The following is a 25051-nucleotide window of genomic DNA, read 5'->3' on the forward strand; positions in this document are numbered from 1 at the left end:
ACTTAATAATTATTAGCTGTGTGACCCTAGGCAAGTCACTTAACCCCAATTGCCACACACACACACACACACACACACACACACACACAACACTTAGCTAATGATTACCAAATTGACACCAGCTAATAAAGATCACCAAAAAAGGGGGGAGGAGAAAAGAAAACTGCCAAAATAAAAAACAAACAAAAGGAATTTATTATTTTTATCATCAGAAATTATCAGAAAAAAGTAATAATTATCAGAAATTACTGATAGCTTTATGTACACATGTGTATATATTTCAAAAGGAAAATTTAAATTAAATCAATGATTATCTTCAAAATAATGAGTACTCAAATTAATGAGAAAAAATACAAATCTTAAATGACAATCTCAAAAAGAGAAATTGAATTAGCCATAAAGAAAATTACCAAAGGAAAAAAAATCTTAACTTAGAAGAATTTACAAGTAAATACTATAAAAATATTTAGAGTAATTGATACCTATGCTACAAAAATCATTCTAAATAATAGGGAAAGAACACTACTAAACTCTTTTTATAAGAAAAATACAGTGCTGATATCCAAACCATAAATCTTAGCCAAACATGGGGTCCCCCAAATAACAATAAATTCTTACAATAGTAGCATAACCAAAATATTATGTCTGATAAGGTAGATTTATATAAAAGATTTTAAAATTGTTCGATGTTACAAATACAATTAGTTTTATAATTTATAATGTTATATTAATCATATAAATTTAAAAACAACAAAAATCCTATGATTACATCAACAGATGCAGAAAAAAACCTTTAATAAAAAAACAGCACTTATTTAAGACAACAAGCATTTATTAAGTGCTTACTATGTGCTAGACACTGTACTAAGGTCAAAGAAAGACCAAAAAAAGAGTCTGCTCTCAAGGAACTTACAGTCAAATGGAAGAGATAACATATGAACACCTATGTACAAAAATGATAAAAACAGGATAAACTGGAAATAATAGCAGAAGGAAGGAATTAAGATAAAGGATTTGGAAAGGCTTCTTGTAGAAAGTAGAACTTTAGTTAAGACTTGAAGAAAGCCAAGGAAAATAGAAGGGAGAGAAGGGCAGGGTTAGGGTTAGAATTTTGGGCATAGGGGATAGCTAGTGACAAAGTCTAGAGTTAGGGGATAGTGCCTCATGGAGGAAGAATCACATGGAAGCCAGTGTCACTGAATCAAAAGACACAGAGATGGCAATAAGTTGTAAGAAAGCTCAAAAGATGGGAAGGGGTCAGGTTATTAAATGCTTTAAAAGCCAAACAGGATTTTATATTTGATCCTGAAGATGATAGGGTGCAACAGGAGTTTATCAAACAGGGTGGTGACATGCTCAGACTTGTGATTTAGAAAGATCATTTTGGCAGCTAAATGGGGGAAGAACAGGAGTGGGGAGAGACTTGTGGCTGAGAGATCAACCAGAAGACTGATGCACTAGGCCAGGTGTCAGATGATGAGGGCCTGCCCCAGGATGGTAGCAGTGTCAGAGGAAAGAAAGGAGTATACAGAAGATATTTTAGAAGGTAGAAATATTAAAACTCAACAACTGATTGGATATGTGAACTAAAAAAGAGTGAAGAGTTAAGAATGATACCTAGGTCGGCATTCTGAGTGATTGGGAAGGTGGTGGTACCCTGGATAATAATAAGGAAGCTAGGAAGAGGAGAAGTTTTGGGGGAAAAACCAATCAGTTTGGTTCTGGAAATGTTAAGTTTAAAATGTCTATGGGACATCGAGTTCAAGATGTCCAACAGTCAGTTGGAGATGTAAAGCTGGAAGTCAGGAGACAAGCTGGACAAATAGATATGACAATCATCTGCACAGAGATGATAATTCCATCCACAGAGCTAATGAAATCACCAAGTAAAATAACATAAAAGGAAAAGAGAAAAAGGCCTAGGAAAGGCCAAAGGAAGATCCAGCAAAGCAACCTGAGAAGGAGTAGTTGGACAAGCAGGAGGACAACCAGGAGAGAAGGATGTTATGAAAACCCAGAGAGCTTATGAAGGAGAAGAGAGTGATCAACAGAGTCAAAGGCTGCAGAGACATCAATAACAATGAGGACTGCAAAAAGACCGTTAGGTTTGGAAATTCAGAGAGCATTGGTGTAAGCAGGGCTTGACTGGGTATGCCCAGCTTTAGGGGCCTTTTAGGACCAAGAGGGCTCTTGGAGCATGTCTCTACTGCCTAACATGGAGGCCACTGAATCCCCTAACACATGGATTGGGGTAACCTCCTCCTTCCAAGGTCTGCCTTTGCTGTCACTCTTTCCATTGCTATTTTGAGCCACTCCTACCTACTTCATCCAGAGGAGGAAGATCACATTGCCCCACAGCATGGGCACACAACCAGCGGGAGAAGGACTTCCTTACCCTCTTCTTTCTTTTACCCCAGCTCTGAGAAAAGGATTTGGGTGTTTGTTTCCATTCTAAGTGGTTTTCCTCCTCAGTTCTAGGTGCCAGAGACAATCCTTACCAGACTGGGAGTTGGAGCTTAGAATGCAGCTGGGATGGCTCAGCCAGCCAATCTGTCATGGAGGCCCTGACAAGCAGCGTGCCTAGGATTCAAGCCTGAGGGGAGTTTTAGACATAGAACAAGCTATGGATTTAATCGCCTTCCTTTTCCCATAGCTAGACTGAGGGAAAGGGGATTATGCCTCCCACTATGGGGGAGTAAATTTGCATATGTGACTATATCTTTTCAAGCAAATAATCTGTTTATGGCTAAATGGAACTGGGGTACAGAAGTCCACCTCCAACAAATGAGGGAATACCAGTGGTGGGGACTTGAGCCATTGGCACAGAGCCTAGAAACACTTCAATCCCCTTAATACTGCTGGCTACCCCTGAGGGAACAATGAAATATAACCCTGGCCTCCAGGCAGTGAGGGCCATAGTAGTCTGTGTTACCTAAGTAACACAGAGTGATTTCAGTTGAAGGATGAGGCTGGACATTAAAATTCATAGTTAAGAAAAAAGGAGGAAGAAAGGAGGTAGAGGTGCCAATGTACTAGGCACCAAAGGGAGGAGAGATATAAGAAGAGAGCTTATGGGAATGAAAGTATCAAGTGAGGGATTTTGAGGAAAAGGGAGACATAGGCATGTTTGAAGGCAGGAAGGAGGTAGCCAGTGGATATGAAAAGCTTGAAGATTAGTGAGTGAATAAAGATGATAGAGGGGGTGATCTGCTGGATGGAATGGGATCACTTGTGCATGTAGAGAGGTTAGCCTTGACAAAAAGGACTACCTCCATATGTGGGACCTCCTCATGCGAAGGAGAAAATGGTGGCAGAAAGCATCTAGGTAATATATGAGATGGGGAGAGGAGGATGTTCTTGGTAAATAGCTTCAATTTTTTTCAGTGAAATAAGAGGCAAGGTTCTCCATAGAGGGGATAGGAAAGCACAGGAAGTTTGAGATGGTTTGGAAAAGCTGGTATGGTGAATAGGATAATAAAATGTAGTGGGTCTAATCAGAACGGTTTAAAGATTTTTCTCCAACTTTGCTCAACAGCATATGAGTGGGAGCAAAAGCAGTGGATGATGATAGAAATGCAAGGCTGAGGTTTGGCAGGGCAGGAGCTTTGATCAAATAACGATGCAACAGATTTATTTTAAAAACCCTAAAATTCACATCAGAGTATTACCTGAAAGCAAGAGCTAGCATTATTTCACATGGCAAAGCATTGGAAACTTACCGATAATTAAAGGGATTTAAAAAAAGTATTTCCCCTCTCCCACTATTATTTGACAGAGTTCTAGAAATGCTAGATCTATCAATAAAACAATAGAGATAAATTAAAGGTATAAATATCAAAGAGAAGACCAAATTGTTCCTAATGATGGTTTGCTCTGAGATTCAATGAAGAAACTGAGACAATTAATAGCCTTAATAAAGTAGCAAGATACAAAATAAACCCTCCAAATCATCACCACTTCTACACTGTACTAACAACAACAACAAAAAGAAACTATAAAAACAGACATTTGAAGCTATAGAAATAGAAATCAAAATTGCTACAAAACGCATAAAAATCTGGGAATTAATCTACAATAGACATATATGCAATCATTATTTTAAAAATTCCTTACTTAGGCAAAAGACAATTTAGATAATTTGAGAGGTATTTATTGTGTGTAGTCTGAGTCAATATGCTAAAAATGATAATACCTAAATTCATTCACAGTGCTGAACAAAACTTCTAAGGAGTTACTTTATAGAAGCATGTATTTGCATCCTTCATGCCTGCAATAATCTTTCGAATTAATTCCCTGTGATATCCTCTATGATAGTTTTTCAGAGGAGAACCAAGCCCTCCTTCCTCGTCTCTATCCCAGGGGGAAGCTTGTCAGTGACACCAGCCCTGAGGCACATGGTTTAAGAAGAAAGGAAAGGGATGGTTGTGGAAGACTTCAGTGACAAGGACAAAATTTTCTGAGTGAGGAGACCATCGTGGTGGTTATAACTACTTAATAGAGTACAGGTTTATATCAAAGACACCATAGAAAAGGAGCAAAGTGATTGATGGAGCAAGACAAAAGCTGACTGAGGAGTGAAAAGAAACAAACATTTGAAGACAAGGTCCATCTCAGTGAATAAGCACTTTGCCACAAAAGAAAATAACTATGAATCCCTTGAGGAATGTGGAAAAGAGATGAAGTAGCAGGAATATTGCTCCAGATTCCATCCCAGCTAAGTGGGGAGCTGAGAGGGAGCTGGCTGCCATTACTACCCTGATAGCCACAAGCAGGAGACCAGTAGAATCAATGAGACTGGGGATAGAGCTGGTTGGTGACCAGTGTAAGCTGATTGGAACTGGCCAGAAACTTTTAAGAGTAAATGAAGTAGAGGTAGCTAGGTGGTGGATAGAGCACCAGCCCTGGATTCAGGAGGACCTGAGTTCAAATCTGGCCTCAGACACTTGACACTTACTAGCTGTGTGACCCTGGGCAAGTCACTTAACCCCAATTGCCTCCCCAAAAAGAGTAAATGAAGTGGATACAGAAGACATTTCAGTCATGTAAGATATTTGACAGCAACAGCCTAGACGACTTTAAACATTACATATCATCAGAACCAACTGAAATATGAAACCAATTTACAGAAATGAAGCAGTAGGCAAAGATGGTAACGAATGCCATAGACCCTACTACATACCTGAACTCTTCTTTGGGCTTAGGGGTTAATGGACCTATGATTTCATCAGTGTAGGTGCCCTCTCTGTTGATGCATTTTACAATGACTCTATGCCTTCTCCTACTGTGCAATTGTTGTCCATGTTTTCCTGAATCCTCCATAAAGGATCTATACAATATGCTAGATGCCTCAGAGCACCCCTTGAAATGTTTATTAAAAATATTTTATTTATAGTATATTTAATCAACTTTAAAATGAAAAATAAACAAATCAAAATGGGGGGGGGGATCTTGAGTGAGAGAAAGCTCTCCTGAACTATAAAAAGATGAATGTTGTTCCCTGGGAAAGAAGAGGGCCCAGAGCCACGCGGGGTTTTGTGTAGACTGTGGGAGCCAGTATCAACTGGCAGCTCTGTGGTTCACTGCCCAGTTCCAAGGCAGACTGAGGAGAGGAGAGGACCTGTGCCTAGGGGTAGCATGGCAGGTTTAGGAGCACTCATGATCAAGGACCAAGACCAGAATCAATAAGTAGCTGTGTGCCAGGAGCACAGCAGGGTCCCAGATCCAGCTTCCAGGCTAGTCCAAAGCCTTTGGTCGAATAAGTCAAGGCAGGAATCCCAGAACAGACCATAGGTTCTGTCAATCAGATCCAGCCAAGCTTGCTAGCTGGCTGGAAGTAGCTGAATTCAACAGTAGTCTACTAGAACTTCCAAGAAGGGACAAGAAAACAGGAGAGCTGCATGGATCCAAACACAGGTCAGGAAGGTGTAGAGCTCAGCACTGAAAGCTTACATGTCTCCAGTCTGTGCTGTCCCTGAGATCCTGGAATAACATGACAATAATGCAATAACCCAAGAACCCAAGAAAGCAGCAGAGGAAAAAGAGAAGGAAAAATCTCAACTCAAAAATTCCCCCCAGAAGTATGTACAGCCCTAATATGAAGTCCAAAGTTAGGAAGTAAGCTAGAAGAATAAGCAAAATTTTTAAAGGAATGCCACCATGAAGAGATATTAAGGCAACGGGGAAGCTCAAGACATTAACTCAGGAGAAGAGAATGACTACAAAACATATACAAATAAAGCCTCAAATAAAAACACATCTTGGACACAAGTTCAACTAGAATTCATGGAAAAAATAAAGACTTTTTAAAAGAACTACAAATTATTTTAAAAGCCAAGACAGCTCTGTAGGGAATAATCAGGAACAAAATGAACTATGGAAGAAAGATATGGAAAGAAAATTAACAACTCAAAACAAAACTTTACCCAAAGTACAAAATTTTACCCTCCAAAAAAAACCTCCTTGAAAATTAGAATTGAACAAATAGAAGCTAATGACTTCATGAAGCAATAGGAAACATTAAGAAAAATTCAAAAGGAGAAAAAAGAAGAAAATGTAAGATATTCTGCTGCTAAAATTATCTAGAAAACTGATCAAAAAGGGATAATTTAAGAATGACTAAATTACATGAAAGTCATTCGAGATGGGAAAAAATCTAGTAATCCTATTTCAGGAAATCATAAAACTACCCATAACTTTTAGAACCAGAAGGCAAAGTAGAAATAGAATCCACCAGTCATCTACTGAAAGAAACCTCAAAAAGACTTTGGGGGGGGGCATTATTCAACAGGAAGGAAAGAAAATGAAATTTTGTTCATTGAAAATATTAAATTAATTTTTTAAGTGAGGACTAAGGAGTCAAAATAAATACCAATTTTCTAAAAAGTAAAATCTAAAGAATAAAAGGTATAATATGAAGTATTGGGAGATTTAAAAATTAATATTTATAGGGGGAAATCTCATTTCTCAGTAATAAATCAGTATTATTAATGGTAGAATAATATAGAGGAATCCTTTAAGAAATAGAGAAGAAAGAGTGGGAGCAGGATCTGAGGTCAAAATTGGTCATTATTTAACAAGAGAGATGGACAAGAGATTTTAAATTTCTTTCCCAGCCTTTGGGGAAGATAATAAGGATAGAACATTGTGATGCAGTTTACAAAGGAGAGAATAAGACACATACATACATAATACATGTATATGTTTGAAAAGAAAACACAAACTTAATAATTATAACTCCAAATGTAAAAAGATTAAATTCCCCAAAGAAAAGAGAGGACTAAAAAAAAAAAACCAACCTCTGCATATAAGAAAAAGATTTAAAACACATGTGTAGACATGTGTAGAGAGAAAATAAGGGAATGGAATAAAATTTAATGTTTTTCAACTGAATCTTAAAAAAAAACAACAGGAGTTGCAGCCAATAGGCAACAATTAAAAAAAATGTTAAACAAAACAAATAGGAAAACTAGATTATCCCTAAAGGCATCAAAAAAAATTTTTTAACTATTAAACAATGGCATGGCTACTAAATAACTAAAATAAAAGCTAAAAAAAGTGCATAACACAGTAACAAGAGACATTCTTCTCTCAGACCTAGAAAAAAATTAAATATAAGCAAAATAGAAAATATTAAAGTTGAATGATTATAGAAAAACAAATTTTACTAGCCTCTCTTAACTTCTGAATGAGAATAGTAAAGAAATTCATACTACTCAACATCTCACAGTACCTTTACAAAAATTAATCATGTGCCAGAGCATAAAGGAATCCAAAAAAATGTAAAAAGGCAGAAAAAATAAATGTATTCTTTATAGAGAATAACACAATAAAAATATTAATGAATAAAAAATGATAAAAGGTATAGACTACATGGTGAGTAAATAACGACATCCTAAATAGTGAATGGGTCAAGAACAAATCATAGAAACAATAATCATGTTAAAGTTAATGATAATAATGAGATACCATATGAAAACTCAAATGATGCGGCTAAACAGATCTCTGAAAAAAAATTGTAGCTCTTTTTTTTTTTTTAAGTGAGGCAATTGGGGTTAAGTGACTTGCCCAGGGTCACACAGCTAGTACATGTTAAGTGTCTGAGGCCAGATTTGAACTCAGGTACTCCTGACTCCAGGGCCGGTGCCCTATCCACTGCGCCACCTAGCTGCCCCTAAAATTGTAGCTCTTAAAACTTATTTTGAACACTTTAAAGAACAAGATCAATTAACTGAGTATGCAATGAAAAAGGCTATGAAAGGGGCAGCTAGGTGGCGCAGTGGATAGAGTACCTGCCCTGGAGTCAGGAGTACCTGAGTTCAAATCTGACCTCAGACACTTGACACTTACTAGCTGTGTGACCCTGGGCAAGTCACTTAACCCCCATCGCCAGGCCAAAAAAGAGTTTAAAAAAAAAAAAAGGCTATGAAAGAAAAAATTAAGTAATCTGTAGACAAACATGAACATATAAACACTACAGGACTGATAAATAAAACTAAGAGCTGGAGTTTAAAATTATCAAAATCTATAAAACATTAGATAATCTGAACAAAGAAAGATAGGAAAATCAAAGTACCAAAAAATAAATGAGCAATGTGAATTCAGAGTATAAAAAGAATAATCAGAAGTATGATGCATAATCATATGCCAGCAAAACTAATAATTCAAAAGCTGCTAATGAATATATTTTAATAATACTCAGACCAACAAAACAAGATATAGATATAGATATCTTAAATAAATTAATCTAGAAAAAGAAACCCAGCAAGAAAATAAATGAAATACCAGAAGTGAGAGAAAAACCCTTGGGCTAAAGAGATTTATAAGTGAAGTCTATCTAACATTTAAAGAGCAATTAATAGTCATTATTGTACTTCTCATATCTCATTGTGCCTATTGCCCAATCAGTTTTGAAGAGGTTTGTCACCTAATGGCTAGTTATCAAGCAAATTAAAGCCAGCTATTAAAGCATGGAAGGGGTTGAGATGTGTCAGTTGAAAGGGCTTGCATACTAATGAAATTATGTATCTTCTGGAGTTATCTTTGGTGATGGTAATTATAACTCCCTCAAATGTATAGGCATCTTATACTTTTCTTGGATCTACAGTAATATAATAGGTAACTCAATAAATACCCCAAATGATCAATCAATCAATAAGCATTCATTGCCTACTAAATTCTAATCTTTTTGATAGTGTGAGATTTAAAATTGGATGTACGAGGGGGCAGCTGGGTGGCACAATGGATGGAGCACCGGCCCTGGATTCAGGAGTACCTGAGTTCATATCCGGCCTCAGACACTTGACACTTACTAGCTGTGTGACCCTGGGCAAGTCACTTAACCCCCACTGCCCCGCAAAAAAACAAAAACAAAAACAAAAACAAAAACAAAAACAAAAACAAAAACAAAAACAAAAACAAAAACCCCAAAAATAAAATAAAATAAAATTGGATATATGAGCATTAAACTTCTCCTTTTAACTTTTCCCTTATATTATATATATATATAACTCTGAGCTTTAATCAGTGAGGGATTAGTTTTTATTGCTTGGGAACAAAAGGTGATACCAATTAGGCAAATAGGAAAGTAGAAATACAAATGAATAATCTTAGATCTAAACTTAGTCTATATTCCTTTATAAAACTCACTGAATCCCAAACTGCCCGCCAGGCTGAGAACCAGAGCTGAACACCAAACACGTGCACTGCCACGGCTAAGCTGAAAAGCCAGAGAGAGAGAAAGAACTTCCGTTTCTCCCTCAGTTTTAAGCTGGCATGCTGGAAATTCGTCACAGACTCCACCCCAAAAGGGAAGTCCTTCAAAAGCCGCTTCAATAGCATGTGCTCAATTCTCAAATGATTCAGCTAAAACTTCTGTTTTTTACCACATTAGGTACTAGGGATACAAAAATAAAAATGAAACCATCCCTGATTTCATGGAGCGTACATTCTATCAATGATGAAATTAGATCAAGTACTACTACTAATTTTATCACCATGCTGCTACATCAAACCTTGATACTATCTCCCTCAGTTTCCTCTCCCCTCTGACTGGAGGGCTGAAAGGTGGAGTACAAAAGTCCTCCCAAAGCTTTCCTTTGTAAAGGACAAAAAATTGGACTTCCAGTTCAGTCCACTCTCCACCTACAGCTCTGCCTAATTTCAACTCCAAAGAACAAGATGCCCCCCATACCAGGTACCCCTTGATATCTTCCCTTCCTCTCCAGCCTTGTTTTGTGTGTTATCTTTCCCCACTAAACGGTAAGCTCCTTGAAGACAGGGGCTGTCTTTCTTTTTCTTATTTGTATCCCTATCACTTAACACACTGCCTGGCACATAGTAAGTACTCAAGAAATGTTTAATAATTTGAATTACTGTTAATGACTAGCTGCTTGTGGGTTGAGACCTGCTGCATCCCCAAGTGGCCACAAACATGTATGTGGACTTCCATGGCTAAGAAAGAAACAGGATTAGTTACACCCTCTGCATAGCCTGAACTAGAAAAAATGTCACCACCATGTATCCCCAGGCAGAACTGAAAGGGGTCTGGGATGAGTCCTACTTATTTTGCTCAGCCTCCCAAAATAAATGAAGCTAAAAGCTGATAGATGTAGTCAGATTTTGAGGCCTAAAGGGATCTTATAATTCATCCCTGGAGAGGCAGGCAATGTGGAATGCCCCATCCGAAAGATGAGCAAGAGGAGGATGAAGAGGACGATCAAGAACCAATTCTGCCAACAGTCAACTGAACATTTGCTAATGCGGCTACTGTGAGCATAATATAAAGAAAATAATGTAACTGGAAGAGAATTGGGGAGATTTTTACAATAGCCCTCTCTCAGTCCTCTTCCCTGGCCACTGCACAGCTGCTTTTCTATCTGCTGAATATTACTAGAAATCTCCAGTGGGGTTAACACTAGGGCTGGAGCTAAGAATGAACACTGCTGCTGTTCTTATGTAAGCCCAAAACCACTACCACCACCCTGCTCATATTTATTTCTACCTCACTGGGGTATCCTTGCTCTCCACCTCTTGACCCTGCTGGAATGGTGAATAGATGCTGACAGAAGAGACAACCTTCAGAAATAAAGAATTATGAATAGAGAATATTTCTCAAGATCACCAGTTACTCCTGAAACCAACTGGGTGAAGACAAAGAATAAGGGGGTCCCTGGACTTTAGAACACCAGGCCAACTTGTCAGAAAGGTTTTGCAAATGTAAATGTTTACCTACAGCCCAGTTCAGGGAATTGAGCCTTTTGTTCAGGAGGTGGACTGCAGGAGACAGGATGTGCAGAAGACTTTATATGGTATGATAAGGTGACCAAGGGATGGGGTGGGTTTCTCTCTGGTTGTGTGTGTGTGTGTGTGTGTGTGTGTGTGTGTGTCTCTGTCTCTCTTTCTCTCTGTCTCCCTCCCTCCCTCCCTCCATGTCTCTCTGTCTGTCTCTCTCTCTGTCTCTGTCTCTCCTCCCTCCACTGCCCCCACCCCAGCTATAGGGCCTGAATCCAGCCAATGAAACGACACACAATACCTGTTCAGCCAGATAATGGGGAATACCTGCCCTCTGGTCTGCATACTTCAGCGTGATCTAAATAAAAAGGTCTACCCTAAATGGCTGATTGATACTTCCAACCAGATTGAGCCAGTGAAGTTTCCAGAAGCCACTTGGCAGAATTTTCCCAAGCCTTCCACCTGCTGCTAGAAACCTGAGGTTCCCCACTTCTCCCTAATCCATATAATCTTTTTTTTTCTATAACCTTTAATAAAAGTTATTTTTGCTACCACATTGCGGTTCTGGTTGTCCTGTGCTCCCCCAGTTTGAATCTGAGCCCTCCATGAGTGACAGAAATAAGGCAAGAAAGTAGTGTTGGAGGGTTTTAATTGATACTCTGAGGATTTGGGGTTTTATTCAATATGCACTGAGGGTCAGGGATTGGTGTGTTCCTTCATACTCACAGCAGGTAGGAGAAGCCTACTTAATGTTCAGACTACTAAGCTTCCCTCCCCTTTTTCTCTGCCACAGCATCCCCCACCCTTCTAAAGCTTTCAGTGATGCTCAACAATCTATGTCCTCTATAATTTTATTTCAATTCTACAGCTAACTATGTAAATTTCTACTTCTCTCTCCAGGCTTCCTGCATTCTGAACTTAAAATGTGTGCTCTCACATAAAATATTCACTTTCCTCTCTTCCCACTTCAATAAAAATAACCTTTTCAAATTCTTTTCACATTCAAAATTCTTTCTTCTTCAATATATTTCAAATGAGTCTATCAATTATTATTATTGCTTATCAATAACACCTTTCTCACCTCTAAGGATCACTTGGATGATAAAATGAATTATCAAGTGTTAATAAGAATGTATAGACCATCTGGATTTGATGGAGTTGCCTTATTATCCACACAGATTTTATGAAACCCTGGATTAATAGGAGCAAAATGCCCTTTGACTAAACTTCAAACTGAACCCAGATAGCAGATAAGTCCCTTTTTACTAACTTCTTTCCCCAAGCAAGTAAATAGATCTTATTTTTCTCCTTATCAAATATCTAGGCATCCTTTTCCTTGGTAAACCCTTTCTGTTTCTTTAAGTTGCCTGTTATAGTATTTGCTTTAGGTTGATTAATATCATACTAATGAAGTTACTCTGTAACCAGTGAAAGAGGAAAAAAAGATTTATATACTGTCACAAAAAAGGGGAACCTTTGAGAGCTTCTTCTTGCCTACTTGTCCTTGGGACAAATAAACTGGTACTATGTTTTTCCTGTCTCTGATCTGGTTTTCCCTATAGGAGACATTATGAAAATAATTTCTCTGATCTGTTTTTTGGTAAGAGGCAAATATAAAAACAATATTTGACACAAGATAAGTTTCAAAATCATTTACTCTGAAGGTCTAGAAAAACAGGATATATTTTCTATCCAGCACTGGTGGAATCTCACCTGCAGGCTGTACAAATGAGATTTTAGCATTTGTAGTCCTATGAACAATAAAAAGTTCCTTTACCAAATGTTAGGTGCCACAGTGAATAGAGTAGATGGAGCCAATTAAGGCAGTCCTTTTTATTTAGATCACACTAAGATAAGCAGCCTAAAAGGCAAGTATTGCATAAACTAACTGGCTAAGTAGGTGCTATATGTAGTTCCATTGGCTAGATTCAGGCATGAAGTCAGGAAGATCTAAGTTCAAATCTAGCCTCAGAGGCTTTACTAGTAAATGATCCTGGGCAAGTCACTTAGTCCTGTTTGCCTCAGTTTCCTCAACTTTAAAATAAGGACATTAATAGTACATAGGGTTGTTTTAAGAATAGAGTGAGAGGGGGCAGCTAGGTGGCACAGTGGATAGAGCATCGGCCCTGGAGTCAGGAGTACCTGAGTTCAAATCCAGCCTCAGACACTTAACACTTACTAGCTGTGTGACCCTGGGCAAGTCACTTAACCCCAACTGCCTCAATAAAAAAAAGAAAGAATAGTGACAGAATAATAACTGTAAAGTGTTTAGCACAGTACCTGGAACATAGTAAGTGCTATATAAATGCTAGCTATTATTATCAAATGTTTTCCGCTTACATTTCCATTAATTCTAACTGTCACGTTTGGTATCAGCTACAAGATGTTGACGTTTTTTTATTTTATATTGTAGAAAACTGAGAAGAGACTAAATATTTCCAAAGTCTCATAGGCAAAAAAGTTCTCCTTTCACTTAGCCCCTAACTCTAGCTCTAGCTCTCTCAACAACAAAGTACTAGCGGGCAGCTAGGTGGTGCAGTGGGTAGAGCACCGGCCCGGGATTCAGGAGGACCTGAGTTCAAATCCGGCCTCAGACCCTTGACACTTACTAGCTGTGTGACCCTGGGCAAGTCACTTAACCCCAATTGCCTCACCAAAAAAAAAAAAAAACAAAAAAACTACCCAGCAAAACTGGGTATAATCTTTCAGAGGCAAAAATGGGATTTCAATGAGAAAGAGGTCTTTCAGGCATTTGTGATGAAAAGACCTAGAAGCATAAAAAGGTAATCAGGAAAAAGACTTCATGAGGGATATTAAAAGATCAAACTGTTTACATTCCTACATGGGAAGATAATACTTTGAACTCATAAGAACTATCTCAGTAAGGAATTCACAGAAGACACAGGTCTGAACTGAATATGAAGGGATATCTGTAAAGCATTTATATGTTCTTTGTGGGGCAGACAGGATGAGGTGTCTTATGTCTGGGGCCAAATTTGGGCTTGGAGCCTCCTGGCTACATTGACAATAAAACAGAGTTGGAACAAAATGAATTCCCCAAATACCCAAAAATCTAAACCTAGATTCAGGTCAGAAAGCTGAGCTTAAGAAACAAAGTACAGTAAGTGGTACTTGAACTGGAACTACTCAGACACTGGCAAAAACAACATGCCTCCAATCAAATGAGCCCTAACATAACCTTATAATTTGGGGTCTGCCAACAAATAACAAAGAGAAATGCAGTCAGACAATAATTTCAACGAGGTTTTCTTAGAGACAGGCTGCCCAAATGAATTACTGACAAATAGAACAAAAAGCTCTTTGTGGCTCCACAAGACTCCAGGCTCAAGGCAAACAACAAAGAAATGTTTCACATCAAATCTGAGAAGTAGGAATATGCCAAAAATATGATTGGGTTGTAGGTGTAGAGTATTAATATTTCATGTTATAGATGGAGAAACAAAGGTAAAGAAAAGTTAAAGCATTTGCCCAAGCGTTAAGAGTAAGATCTATAAGATTAGATCATCCCCTATCACCTTCATAAGCCTTTTATTATACACCTATGTACCAGCTGATGGTTCAACAACTCAGATTACCCTTAACAACAGGTCTGGCCTGGTTTTACATCATGACTAGAATTCATTAGGACTCTATAAAACATTTTTAAATAACACATATTATATCTTAATCCAAAGTACAAACACACTGCATTTTATATATCCTAAAAACTATCATAATACAATCAGAAATACACTATTTTTGGAAAAGACAAAGTAGGGAGTATATCTTATATACCCATCCCTGTTCCCAACTAACAACTCCCTCTGCTTTACCAACCACCTATTCCCTATTTGGTAAACCTTCCTAAACTAGACATTAACCTCCTTCTCAGTCAGTGCACAGTATTTTCAATGTGTCTTAGTGTCTCTGTATGGCAATAATGATGGAAAAGAGAAGAAAACTTACTTCAGAGACCTGTGGAAGACTGGTAAAGGCAGGCTATGTTTGGGGAGGACAACCAGACTTCTGAGGTAATGAAAATCAGGAGGAAATTCTTTTTTACATGGTATAGCTCTCAGGAAGGTATAAAGGGAGAAATTTAGGCAATATAAAAACCAAAGGTAATAAAGTATTATTTTTAAAAGGAAGTTAAAATAGCAAAGAAAAGGAAGCAGCAGAGAGGAAGAAAAGGTGATGTGGTTTCCTTGTTATACTATCAAATACATGCATATTGGATTTTACTTCTAGGAATTTGAAAATATTGTACATTACAGCCTATGGCCATTCAAATACAGAAATGTTAGAAATGCTGCAGAGGCAATTTATTTCCAGGTATCTGTTGAACCAGAGGTCTTCTGACAGCCTTTCCAATTCTAATATTCTGTCATTTCATTCTTAAGACAGTACCAAAATCCCAGGCTGTAATTTCTTGTGCTAAAATGGCAACAGTCACCTTGCCTGAGTGCAAAACACACAGAGGACACCATACTTCCCATCGCTTATTCACCCAACTGCCTCTAGCCTCTTATCTTCCCCATGGTTCCAAACAAGTACATGACAGTAATGACTATAAATCATGGGCTATAGGACACCAGCCTCTTTCAGCCATGGAGCCCCACCCCTTTTCTTTCTCCCAGGGTTTTTAAGATCTTCCGCCTATTTTCATGCCAAGAGGAAGAACTGTTGGGATTTTTTCCCCTATTCAATGGAAAGTTGCTGTAATTGTATACTTTCTTCTCATGTTTATCCTCTCTCCTAATCTATATATCTAATAAGCAGTAATGCAGGGGGTGGAGTGGGGAGGGGTAGATTACAGGAGCAAAAAAAAAACCAAAACTAGAGTCATTGCTCCAAGGAGGAAAAGCTATAAAACAAAGGGTATTCTCCAAGTATTCTGAGTGTTGAAAAAATTTCTAGTTTTTTATTTGACATTTTGCCCCTACACAAAAACAAAAGTTTGGAATTTCATCTTTGTAATGACAATAAGTGAAAATACAATATATGCTTGGCATTTTAAAATATTCCATCAATTACATTTATGTACAAATAAAAAATCTACTGAAATGTGATAGAAAAATTTAATAAAGAATAGAAACTATCATTTTTTAAATGCAAGGTCATTAGTTTGGGTTTGTCACTTATCAGGAACTGTGGTGTTGGGGTTTTTTTGTTTGGATTTATTTGTGACCCTCAAGCCAGGGACTTTCCTCTAGTGAGATTGACAGTTCAAAGTTCACAACACCAAATCATTGGATTTCAATTTCATCACAAGATTCTCATAATTCAATGAAACAAAGAAATACAAGACATAGAAATTTCCAATCTTGGCATGCTCAAAGGTTTTAAAGCATGCTAAATGTTCCAACTAAAATACAATACGTACACTGAAAAGCACACTACACTGGAACCCAGAAGTCACAGATTTGACCCTTAATTTGCCTTCAGCAAATCAGATCTCCTCAGTGGACATCAGTTTCATTTGCATTCTTTATCATATTCCACTTAAGCCAATAAATATTTATTAAACATTTACTCTGTGACAAGGCTTAAAAGAGATTGCCTCCTATTGGGGGGATATAATACATATACAATGACTTAACAACATAAGGTGAGCAGAGACAGATAGCCTATATCTACATCTGATATGGAGAGAGACAGGTATAGATATATTGGGTTGTAGGTATAAAATATTAATATTTCATGTTACAGGTAGAGAAACAAAGATAAATAAAAGTTAAAGCATTTGCCCAAGCCTTAAAAATCTCACACACACACACACACACACACACACGATCTACAGCTAGACCTTAGAGTTAATCTAGTCCAATCCCCTCATTTTACAGATGAGGAAACCAAGAGAGATTAAGTGACTTGCCCAAACTCACACAAGTGGTAAGTGGCAGAGGCAGGGATGCAAACTCAGTCCTCCACTCTAACTTTAGCACTGTCTATTGTACCATGCTACTACGCCATAATGATTCTGGCTCTGGCTTTACATTTGAATACAAATTTGACTTAGCTGAAGTATACACAGACTACCTAAAATTGCTTTTTAAAAAATTTAGTAACTCTCCAAGAAGTCTTCTAAGAGGAATTGATTAACGGGGTGGAAATGACAGGAACCTTTGGAGAAGTAAGCATTTTGTCTTTGAGTTTGTAACAAAAAAGGAGACAACAAAGGATAATCTGAAATGCACCCTGCCTAGATTTTGGGAGACCAGATTTTAAAATCTTTTGAAACCCTTTGAAGGGTGTAGGAGAGCTAGATATCATAAACTAAAATGTTATAGAGGAAGTCATACCATGAGCTATAGATAGCTCTCAATAATAAAATTCTGAATACAAAGAAAAATAATTTTGAAAAAGGAAAAAGAGGATTGAATTGTCTGAGGAGACCTATGTGGATCCACAAAGAATTCTCACCAAACAAGCTTAAATTTTTAAAGAGCCATGCACAGAAGACAGAAGCAAGGCTAGGTAACAGAGGATGAATACAAATGTGCAGCAAGAGCTCTTGAAAATAGCATCAAAACTATATTTACAAAAAAACACCTATATTTACTTATTAGCAGGAGGGCGTCTATAGTACAGGGCTTTTCTAGAGAGGATTTGATGGGTAGTGATAATGATACAAAAATAAGAAAAGAAAAAACCGCCAATGGAAAGATGTTTTAAAATATATAGAAGAGAACAGAAGGAAGTTCAGAAGGTGACACTGACAAGCAGGGTGGTTTTGTTACTACTGTGTTAAAATTAATATAGATTTTTTTAAAAGCCCATATAATAGAAGTTCACAATTCCATACACAATCCTCTCTATCTGTTCTTTGTATGTTGAAGTACACATGTTTTCTGGTATTTGTTACATTCATAATAAAAAAAGATAACTGTTTTGGGGCCAGCTAGGTAGCGCAATGGATAGAGCACCAGCCCTGGAGTCAGGAGGACCTGAGTTCAAATCTGGCCTCAGACACTTAACACTTACTAGCTGTGTGACCCTGGACAAGTCACAACCCCAATTGCCTCACTTACAAAAAAAAAAAAAAAGATAATTGTTTTTAAAAGAATGTCTGTAGGGCCAATGCTCAGAAGTTGAAGCTAAGAATGCTAAACAGAGAAGAAAGGACTGAAGGCAGTGCTATCCTGAGTGAACAGAAATGGTTCAATTAATGTATTGTTGGTGGAGTTTTTAACTGATCCAACCACTTTGGATATCAATTTGGAACTATGCCTAAAGGGCTATAAAACTGTGCATACCCTTTGACTCAGCAATACCACTACTAACTAGGTCTATATCCCAAAGAGATCATAGAAAAGGGAAAAGGACCCACATGTACAAAAATATTTATAGCAGCTCCCTTTGTGGTAGCAAAGAACCAGAAATCAAGGGAATGCCCATCAATTGGGGAATAGCTGAACAAGTTGTGGCATATGAATGTAATGGAATACTACTATGCTATAAGAAATGATGAAAGGGCCATTATCAGAAAAACCTGGAAACACATGAACTGATGCTGAGTGAAGTGAGCAGAACAAGAAATACACTGTACACAGTAACAGCAACACTGTGTGATGATCAACTATTACTGACTTAACTCTTCTCAGCAATACAATGATCCAAGATAATTCCAAAAGGCTCATGATGGAAAATGCTATCCACATCCAGAAAAAGAACTATGGGGTCTGAATGCAGACCAAAATATACAATTTTCACTTTATTTGTTGTTTTTTTCTTTCTTATGATTTTTCCCTTTTGTTCTGATTCTTCTTTCACAATGACTAATGTAGAATTGTGTTTAACATGATTGCTAGCTGTCTTGGGGTGGGGGGAGGGAAGGAGAAAAATTTGGAACTCAAAATCTCACAAAAATGAATGTTAAAAACTATCTTTGCATGTAATTGGAGAAAAATTAAATATTAAGAAAAAAAGAAAGAAAAAAGATTCAAAGAAGAAAGATCACTGCTACCCTGAGTGGATGAGATAAATCATAATGCCAGGCAACAGAGAATAGTGCTTTCTATTCTGAGCATAACACTGGTAAATTGGAGAATATACAGGGAAGAGCAACAAGGATTGATTGAAGGAAGTAGAGACGTTTTGCCTGGAAAAGAGAAGACTTAGTGAGAACATGACAATTGTCTTAATGTGTGTGAAGCACCATCAAATGGAAGATCTGTTCCTTGTTCTAAAGAGCAGAGCTAGGAAAAAATGAGTAGAAATCTGTTCAACAGTCTCACAAATCTGCTGGGAGTCTTTACCTCCTATGACAATGCATGATGTGTAATTGGAAGTAGTTTGAGCTTGTGCTCAGATCTATTAATCCTAGTACAAGGGAAACACATTTTAATAATTTGAACTACCCCAAAGTGGGATGGGCTACCTGGGAGGGTAATAGATTCCTCTGTCCTGAAGTTATTTGTCATGTATGTCATAGAGAAGATTCTGGGTCAGCTATAAGCAAGAAAGAGTCTCAGGTCCTGTCCAATTCTGAGATAATGGGACTGTGGTTTTGTGATTCTTATTTAATAGCTAATTTTAAAGATATGCATAAATGCCCTCTTCCTGACATAGAGGTGATAGACTCCAGGTGCCAATCCAGAAACAATATATTTTTTGGACATAGTCAATGCAGTAAAATTGTTTTGGTTAGCTATGCCTATTTGTTACATGTTTCTCTTTCTTTTTCAATGGAGGTAGTGAAAGGAAAGGGAAAAACAGTGGGTTTTCATTCATTGAAAAAATGTAGGGGGCAGCTAGGTGGCACAGTGGATAAAGCACTGGCCCTGAATTCAGGAGGACCTGAGTTCAAATCCGGCCTCACACACTTGACACTTACTATCTGTGTGACCCTAGGCAAGTCACTTAACCCTCATTGCCCTGCAAAAAAAAAAAATGTAAATAAAATTAAATCATACATTATGTATTCATATGTATGTTTATATACCTAAAGTTTAAATTACCTCAAGGTCATCAAGTGAACGGGTTATACTAAATCTCTTGGATCTTCCAAATGATCTCCGAGTAGAGGTACGCTGTGGAGTATGAATCCAACCAATTCCATGTCCAAACTTTGAACCCTAAAAGCAAAAGAGAAAAGTTTTTTGATTATTCTCTAGGGATTTAGAATTTCAGTTTTATCACAGATGCATGACTCAAGAACAAGAGGAAACAACTGAGTAGCTCTTCTGTGAAGGAGTGAGAGTAAAGCCCTGCCCAGAATCACTGGAGAGGAGAAGGCACCGAGAGTCTGCAATGCCTGCCAGGGGAGGAAGAACCCACACTCCAGAAGTCTTAATGAGTATCACACTAGGCCTACATCACCCCTAACACAATGGTTCTTTACAGACTGGTTTCCAGGAGCTTTATAAATGTCACAGAAAGTTAAGGAAATCCCCTTAAGAACTGAACTAAAGCCTGAATCTCAAACTATCTCAAATGCATACAAATAACCACTAGTTCCCACATTACTTCTTTCTTCTCAGTGTAATTTCCATAATTCATTATTTTGGAAATTTAGAAGAATAATTTAGGAAACCCAAAGCCAAACTCCTCTCATCCTAAAGGGAAAACAAGGCACACAAACTTCTGCTTATCTCCAAAGGCAGCCTTATTACCTTTTATCAAAAACAGTCATAGCTTTCTCAAATCTTTCCAAATGCCCCAACTCAAATTTCTCTTCTCTGCCTGCTGCCCCTTACTTCATTCCTGATAGGAGTTACTTACTATGTGTTCTTCAAGTTGCCTAACGAATAACTAAAGTAATGCTCTTATGCAATACCCCTATGGTGTGTGACAGCTGAGAACCTAAATAAATTCTCAGACTCATAGGAAAGGAGCTGTCTGACACGATCTCCCAGCTATAAGCGTCTTCACCGCCTCAAATTACCTTGTACTTAAGGTGTGTATATTTTGCATATTGTTATTTATGTGCATGTTGTCTCTTCCAATAGAATGTAAACTCTTTGAGGTCAGAGATTGTTTCATCTTAGTAGTTTTTGTATTCCCAGCACCTAGCACAGTACCTGGAACATGTTGTTCTATAATTTTCAATAATGTCCCACTTTTTGTGATGCCATTTGGGGTTTTCTTGGCAAAGATATTGGAGTGGCTTGCCATTTCCTTCTCCAGGTAATTTTACACATCAGGAAACTAAGGCAAACAGAGTTAAATGACTTGCCCAGGGTCACACAGCTAGTAAGTATCTGAGGCCAGATTTGAACTGATAATTATTTGGTAAAATTCCCTTATTTTTTTAGAGGGGCTATATGAAAACGATGATGATTATTTAGTAAAATTCTCTTATTTTTCCAGAGGAACTGTATGAAAACTTAGCCTCATAAATCAAAGGTCCCTTATGGTAACTGAGATTGAACCTGGATGATATGCAACAATTGGACATTCCCGAGAACAACAGAAGGACAAACCAAGTAGGCTTCTCTTGAGTCTTCTGGAGACATCATTGTCTGCTCTCTAGGCTCCCCAACATCCCTGAGTCAATTGTGGGGATACATGGATCTCTCTTATCTGTAAAGATCCCCAGAGGCATCCTGCTTCACATCCACCATTATTTGCTTTTAAGGAGTGAGCTATCAGACTTATTTGTATTGTACAAATGGAATTATGAGCATTCTGTTGTAAACCCAGGAAGCAGAGAGTTAATTAATCCTGACCTTGCTGATCCAGTGACTGCACAACCTCCCCTTCCAACTGCTGAAATTCTCTTCTCTTCCACATTTCATTAGAATCTCTTGAGATTTCACATGTAATTGAATGTAACCAAGTTGCTGAGAGAAATAAAAATGAGTACTTGTCTTTACAACTATGACTCACTCTGCTTATGTTCTTGTAGGGGACAGGTTTCTGTTTCACAGAACTCACAAAGATGAGTCTTCCTAACCCCAGGCCTGGCACCATATCCACTGTGCCACCCAGCTGCCCCTACCTAGAACATAAGAGGAGCTAAAAAAAATGCTTAAAGGGAAATAAGTCTGGAAAGATAGTTTGAAACCAGATTTTCGAAGGGCTTAAAATGTCAAGTGGAGGAATTTTTGTTTTATTCTATAAGCAAAAAGGAACCAGAAGAGCGATATGACCAGAGCTGTGCTTTAGGAATATCCATAGGTCACTGTGGTTTGAAAGATGCATTGGTGAGGGGAGAGGCTAGAGATCAGAAGACCAATTAGGAGACCAGTACAATAGTTTAGTTGAAATTTGTTTTGGGTCTGAATTATGCAGATGGTTTTGTAAGACTTGGCAAATTGATTGGATATGGGTGGCGAGAGAAGAATCTAGGATAACTAGGATAATTCAGGTATTCGACCTGATTGACTAGAAGGCTAGTGGTGACCTCGTTCGAAATGGGGAAATTTAGAAGAGAGGTATGTTTAAAGGGAAAGAGACAAGGGGTTCTTTTTTGGACATGATGAGTTTGGACATGATGAGTATCACCAGGATATCCAGGTGAACATATCCAAGAAGTAGTTAACAATGTGGGACTACAATTCTGGAGAGAGATAAAGGCTGGATATGTAGATTTGGGAGTCATCGGCAAAGGGGAAGTTTCATTGAATAAGCTTAAAAACTAATAAAATCGCCAAGAGAGTGTACATAAGGACTAAATTGCTCCCAAACTTCCAATTAGAATACAGGTATGATGACTCCTCTGCTACTCCTGACTTCCTGATAGAGCCTGCTTAAGTGATTGCAGCAGGAAGGCATATGGCTGGAGAGGGGAAAGCAGGCCTCTAGAGATGGGTAAAACTTGCACATTCTTTCTGTACAGCATTCATCACAAAGCTACAAGTAAGTTCTCTTAAAAAACACCTTCGGGCCACTGATTCATGCATTTAGATATCTGCATACTGAACTCAGGCAAGGCACTGTACTAAACACAAATAATAATGGAGCTCCCATCCTCAATAGAGAAGAGTAGGGAAGATAAGATCAGTTTTCAACAAAGTAGAATGTGACAAGGCACCAAGACAAAGTGCTATGGGAGTTCAGATCAAATTATTTCTGGCTGTAATCAGGGAGGAGAGAATCAAGAAAGGCTTTATGGAGTGGACATCTAAACTGGAACTACAAAGATAAAAGGGGAATTGAATATTCCTGGTGGAAAGAACAATATAAGCAAAGGCAGAAAGAGAGGAAAGAATGCTTGGGGCATGGTGAGTATAATTTAGGTTGGCAGAAGTGTAGGGTGTGTAAAGGGGAGCTGTAGGAGGAAAGACTGAAAAGGGTCAAATTGTGAAGGACTTTCAATATAAGGTAAAGGAATTTAGACTTTGTTCAGTTGTTAGTGTACTCTCCCTCTTCAAGATATTTCATGTTTATTTATCCATTTACATGTCCTGTTAGTCCTTTTCCTCTTTCTTTGGTCTCTTTGGAGTACAGGCCCAGGACAGAGTTCCAAATTACTTTTAAAAATGGCTATATCAATATTTGTAGCTCCACCAACAGAGCATCATTGTGCCTGTTTTCCCACCTTCAGCACTTGTCATTTTCAGGAGCTCACATGGGAAAAGGATAGTCTATGATACATTCATAGATGTTATTGTTTGTTGTTCATTCTCAAAGAGGACCATGACATCAGGGTGATGTCATAACCTTCACTGAATTGGATTTAAGTGAGGGAAGGTTGTACAAGGTAACCAACCTCACTCTCTCCTCTAGCTAGCTGCCCCACATGGGCAAAGAACAGCAAGCAAAGCAGTGTTGCTGAATCATATACTATATAGAGGGGAGGAAAGTGTAAGAATACTAGAAATGTTGGATGGGGCCATGTTGTGCAGGTTTTTTAGAACCAAACAGATTTTATGTTTGACCCTAAAGGTAATAGGTAACCAATAGAGTTTATTTAGGTGGGGAGGGAGGTACCATGGTCTATTCACTTAGGAAAATCACTGGAATCTGAGTGAAGAACAGATTAGAATAGTGAGGGATTTGAGATAGGAAAATCAATCAGAAGACTATTGCAATAGTCCAGATTTAAGGTCATGAAGGTCTGCACCAGTCTGGCAGCTGCTTGAACAGAAAGAAAGAGATATAAATAAGAGCTGATATGATGGTAGAAACAATAAGACTTGGCAACAGATTGTATATGTGGGGTGATTGCTAAGGAGTCAAGGATGACACCAAGTTTGAAAGCCTGGGTGAATAGTAGGATGGTGGTACACTTAAGAGTAACAATGAAGTTGGCAAGAGGAGGAGGTTTGGTGATAAAGATAATGAGTTCTGTTTTGAACATGTTGAGTTTCAGGTATCTAAGGGACATCCAGTTCAAGAAGTCCAAGAGGAGTTGGTGATGTAAGACTGGAGTTCAGGAGAGAGGTTAAGGCTAGATAAGTAGATCAAGGGATCATAAACTTAAAAATGGTATCTAAACACAGGGGAGTTGAAGAGATCACTGAGATAGTACAAAGGGAGAAGGGAACCCAGGACAGACCTTTGGGGGGGGGGGCAACCTATGGTTAGCAGACACAACCTGAATGGAGATCCAGCAAAAGAACCTGAGAAAATACAATCAGACAGGTAGAAGAAAAATCAGGAGTGAGGAATTTCACAAAAATCTAGAGAGAAGAGAGTATACATGAGAAGGAGGGAAGTGATTGTGTCAAAGTCTACAGAGAGGTGAAGAAGTATGAGAACTGAGAAAAAGCCATTCAATTCGATAATTAGGAGATCACTGGTAACTTGAGGGTGAGCAGTTTCACTTGAAAGATGAGGCTGAAAGATAGGTTGCAGAGGGTTTAGAATTTAATGAGAAGAGAAGTTGAGGTATTCAGTATACAGACTTCTCACAGAGTTTAGCCATGAAGGGGAG

The 25051-nt window shown here is 38.0% G+C and overlaps 1 protein-coding gene across 3 annotated transcripts in view; it reads right to left on the reverse strand.

The window, feature by feature from the left end:
* RGS12 (regulator of G protein signaling 12) overlaps positions 1-25051 on the reverse strand; it is a 221360-nt gene that overhangs the window by 159993 nt on the left and 36316 nt on the right. For all 3 annotated transcript variants that reach the window (XM_043972855.1, XM_043972852.1, XM_043972851.1), the window contains exon 3: positions 20190-20306. In XM_043972855.1, coding sequence (XP_043828790.1) covers positions 20190-20306 — 117 coding nt within the window. The remainder of the gene's footprint in view (positions 1-20189; positions 20307-25051) is intronic.

The sequence above is a fragment of the Dromiciops gliroides genome, chromosome 6 (assembly GCF_019393635.1).
Source record: "Dromiciops gliroides isolate mDroGli1 chromosome 6, mDroGli1.pri, whole genome shotgun sequence".
NCBI classification, from domain to species: Eukaryota; Metazoa; Chordata; class Mammalia; order Microbiotheria; family Microbiotheriidae; genus Dromiciops; species Dromiciops gliroides.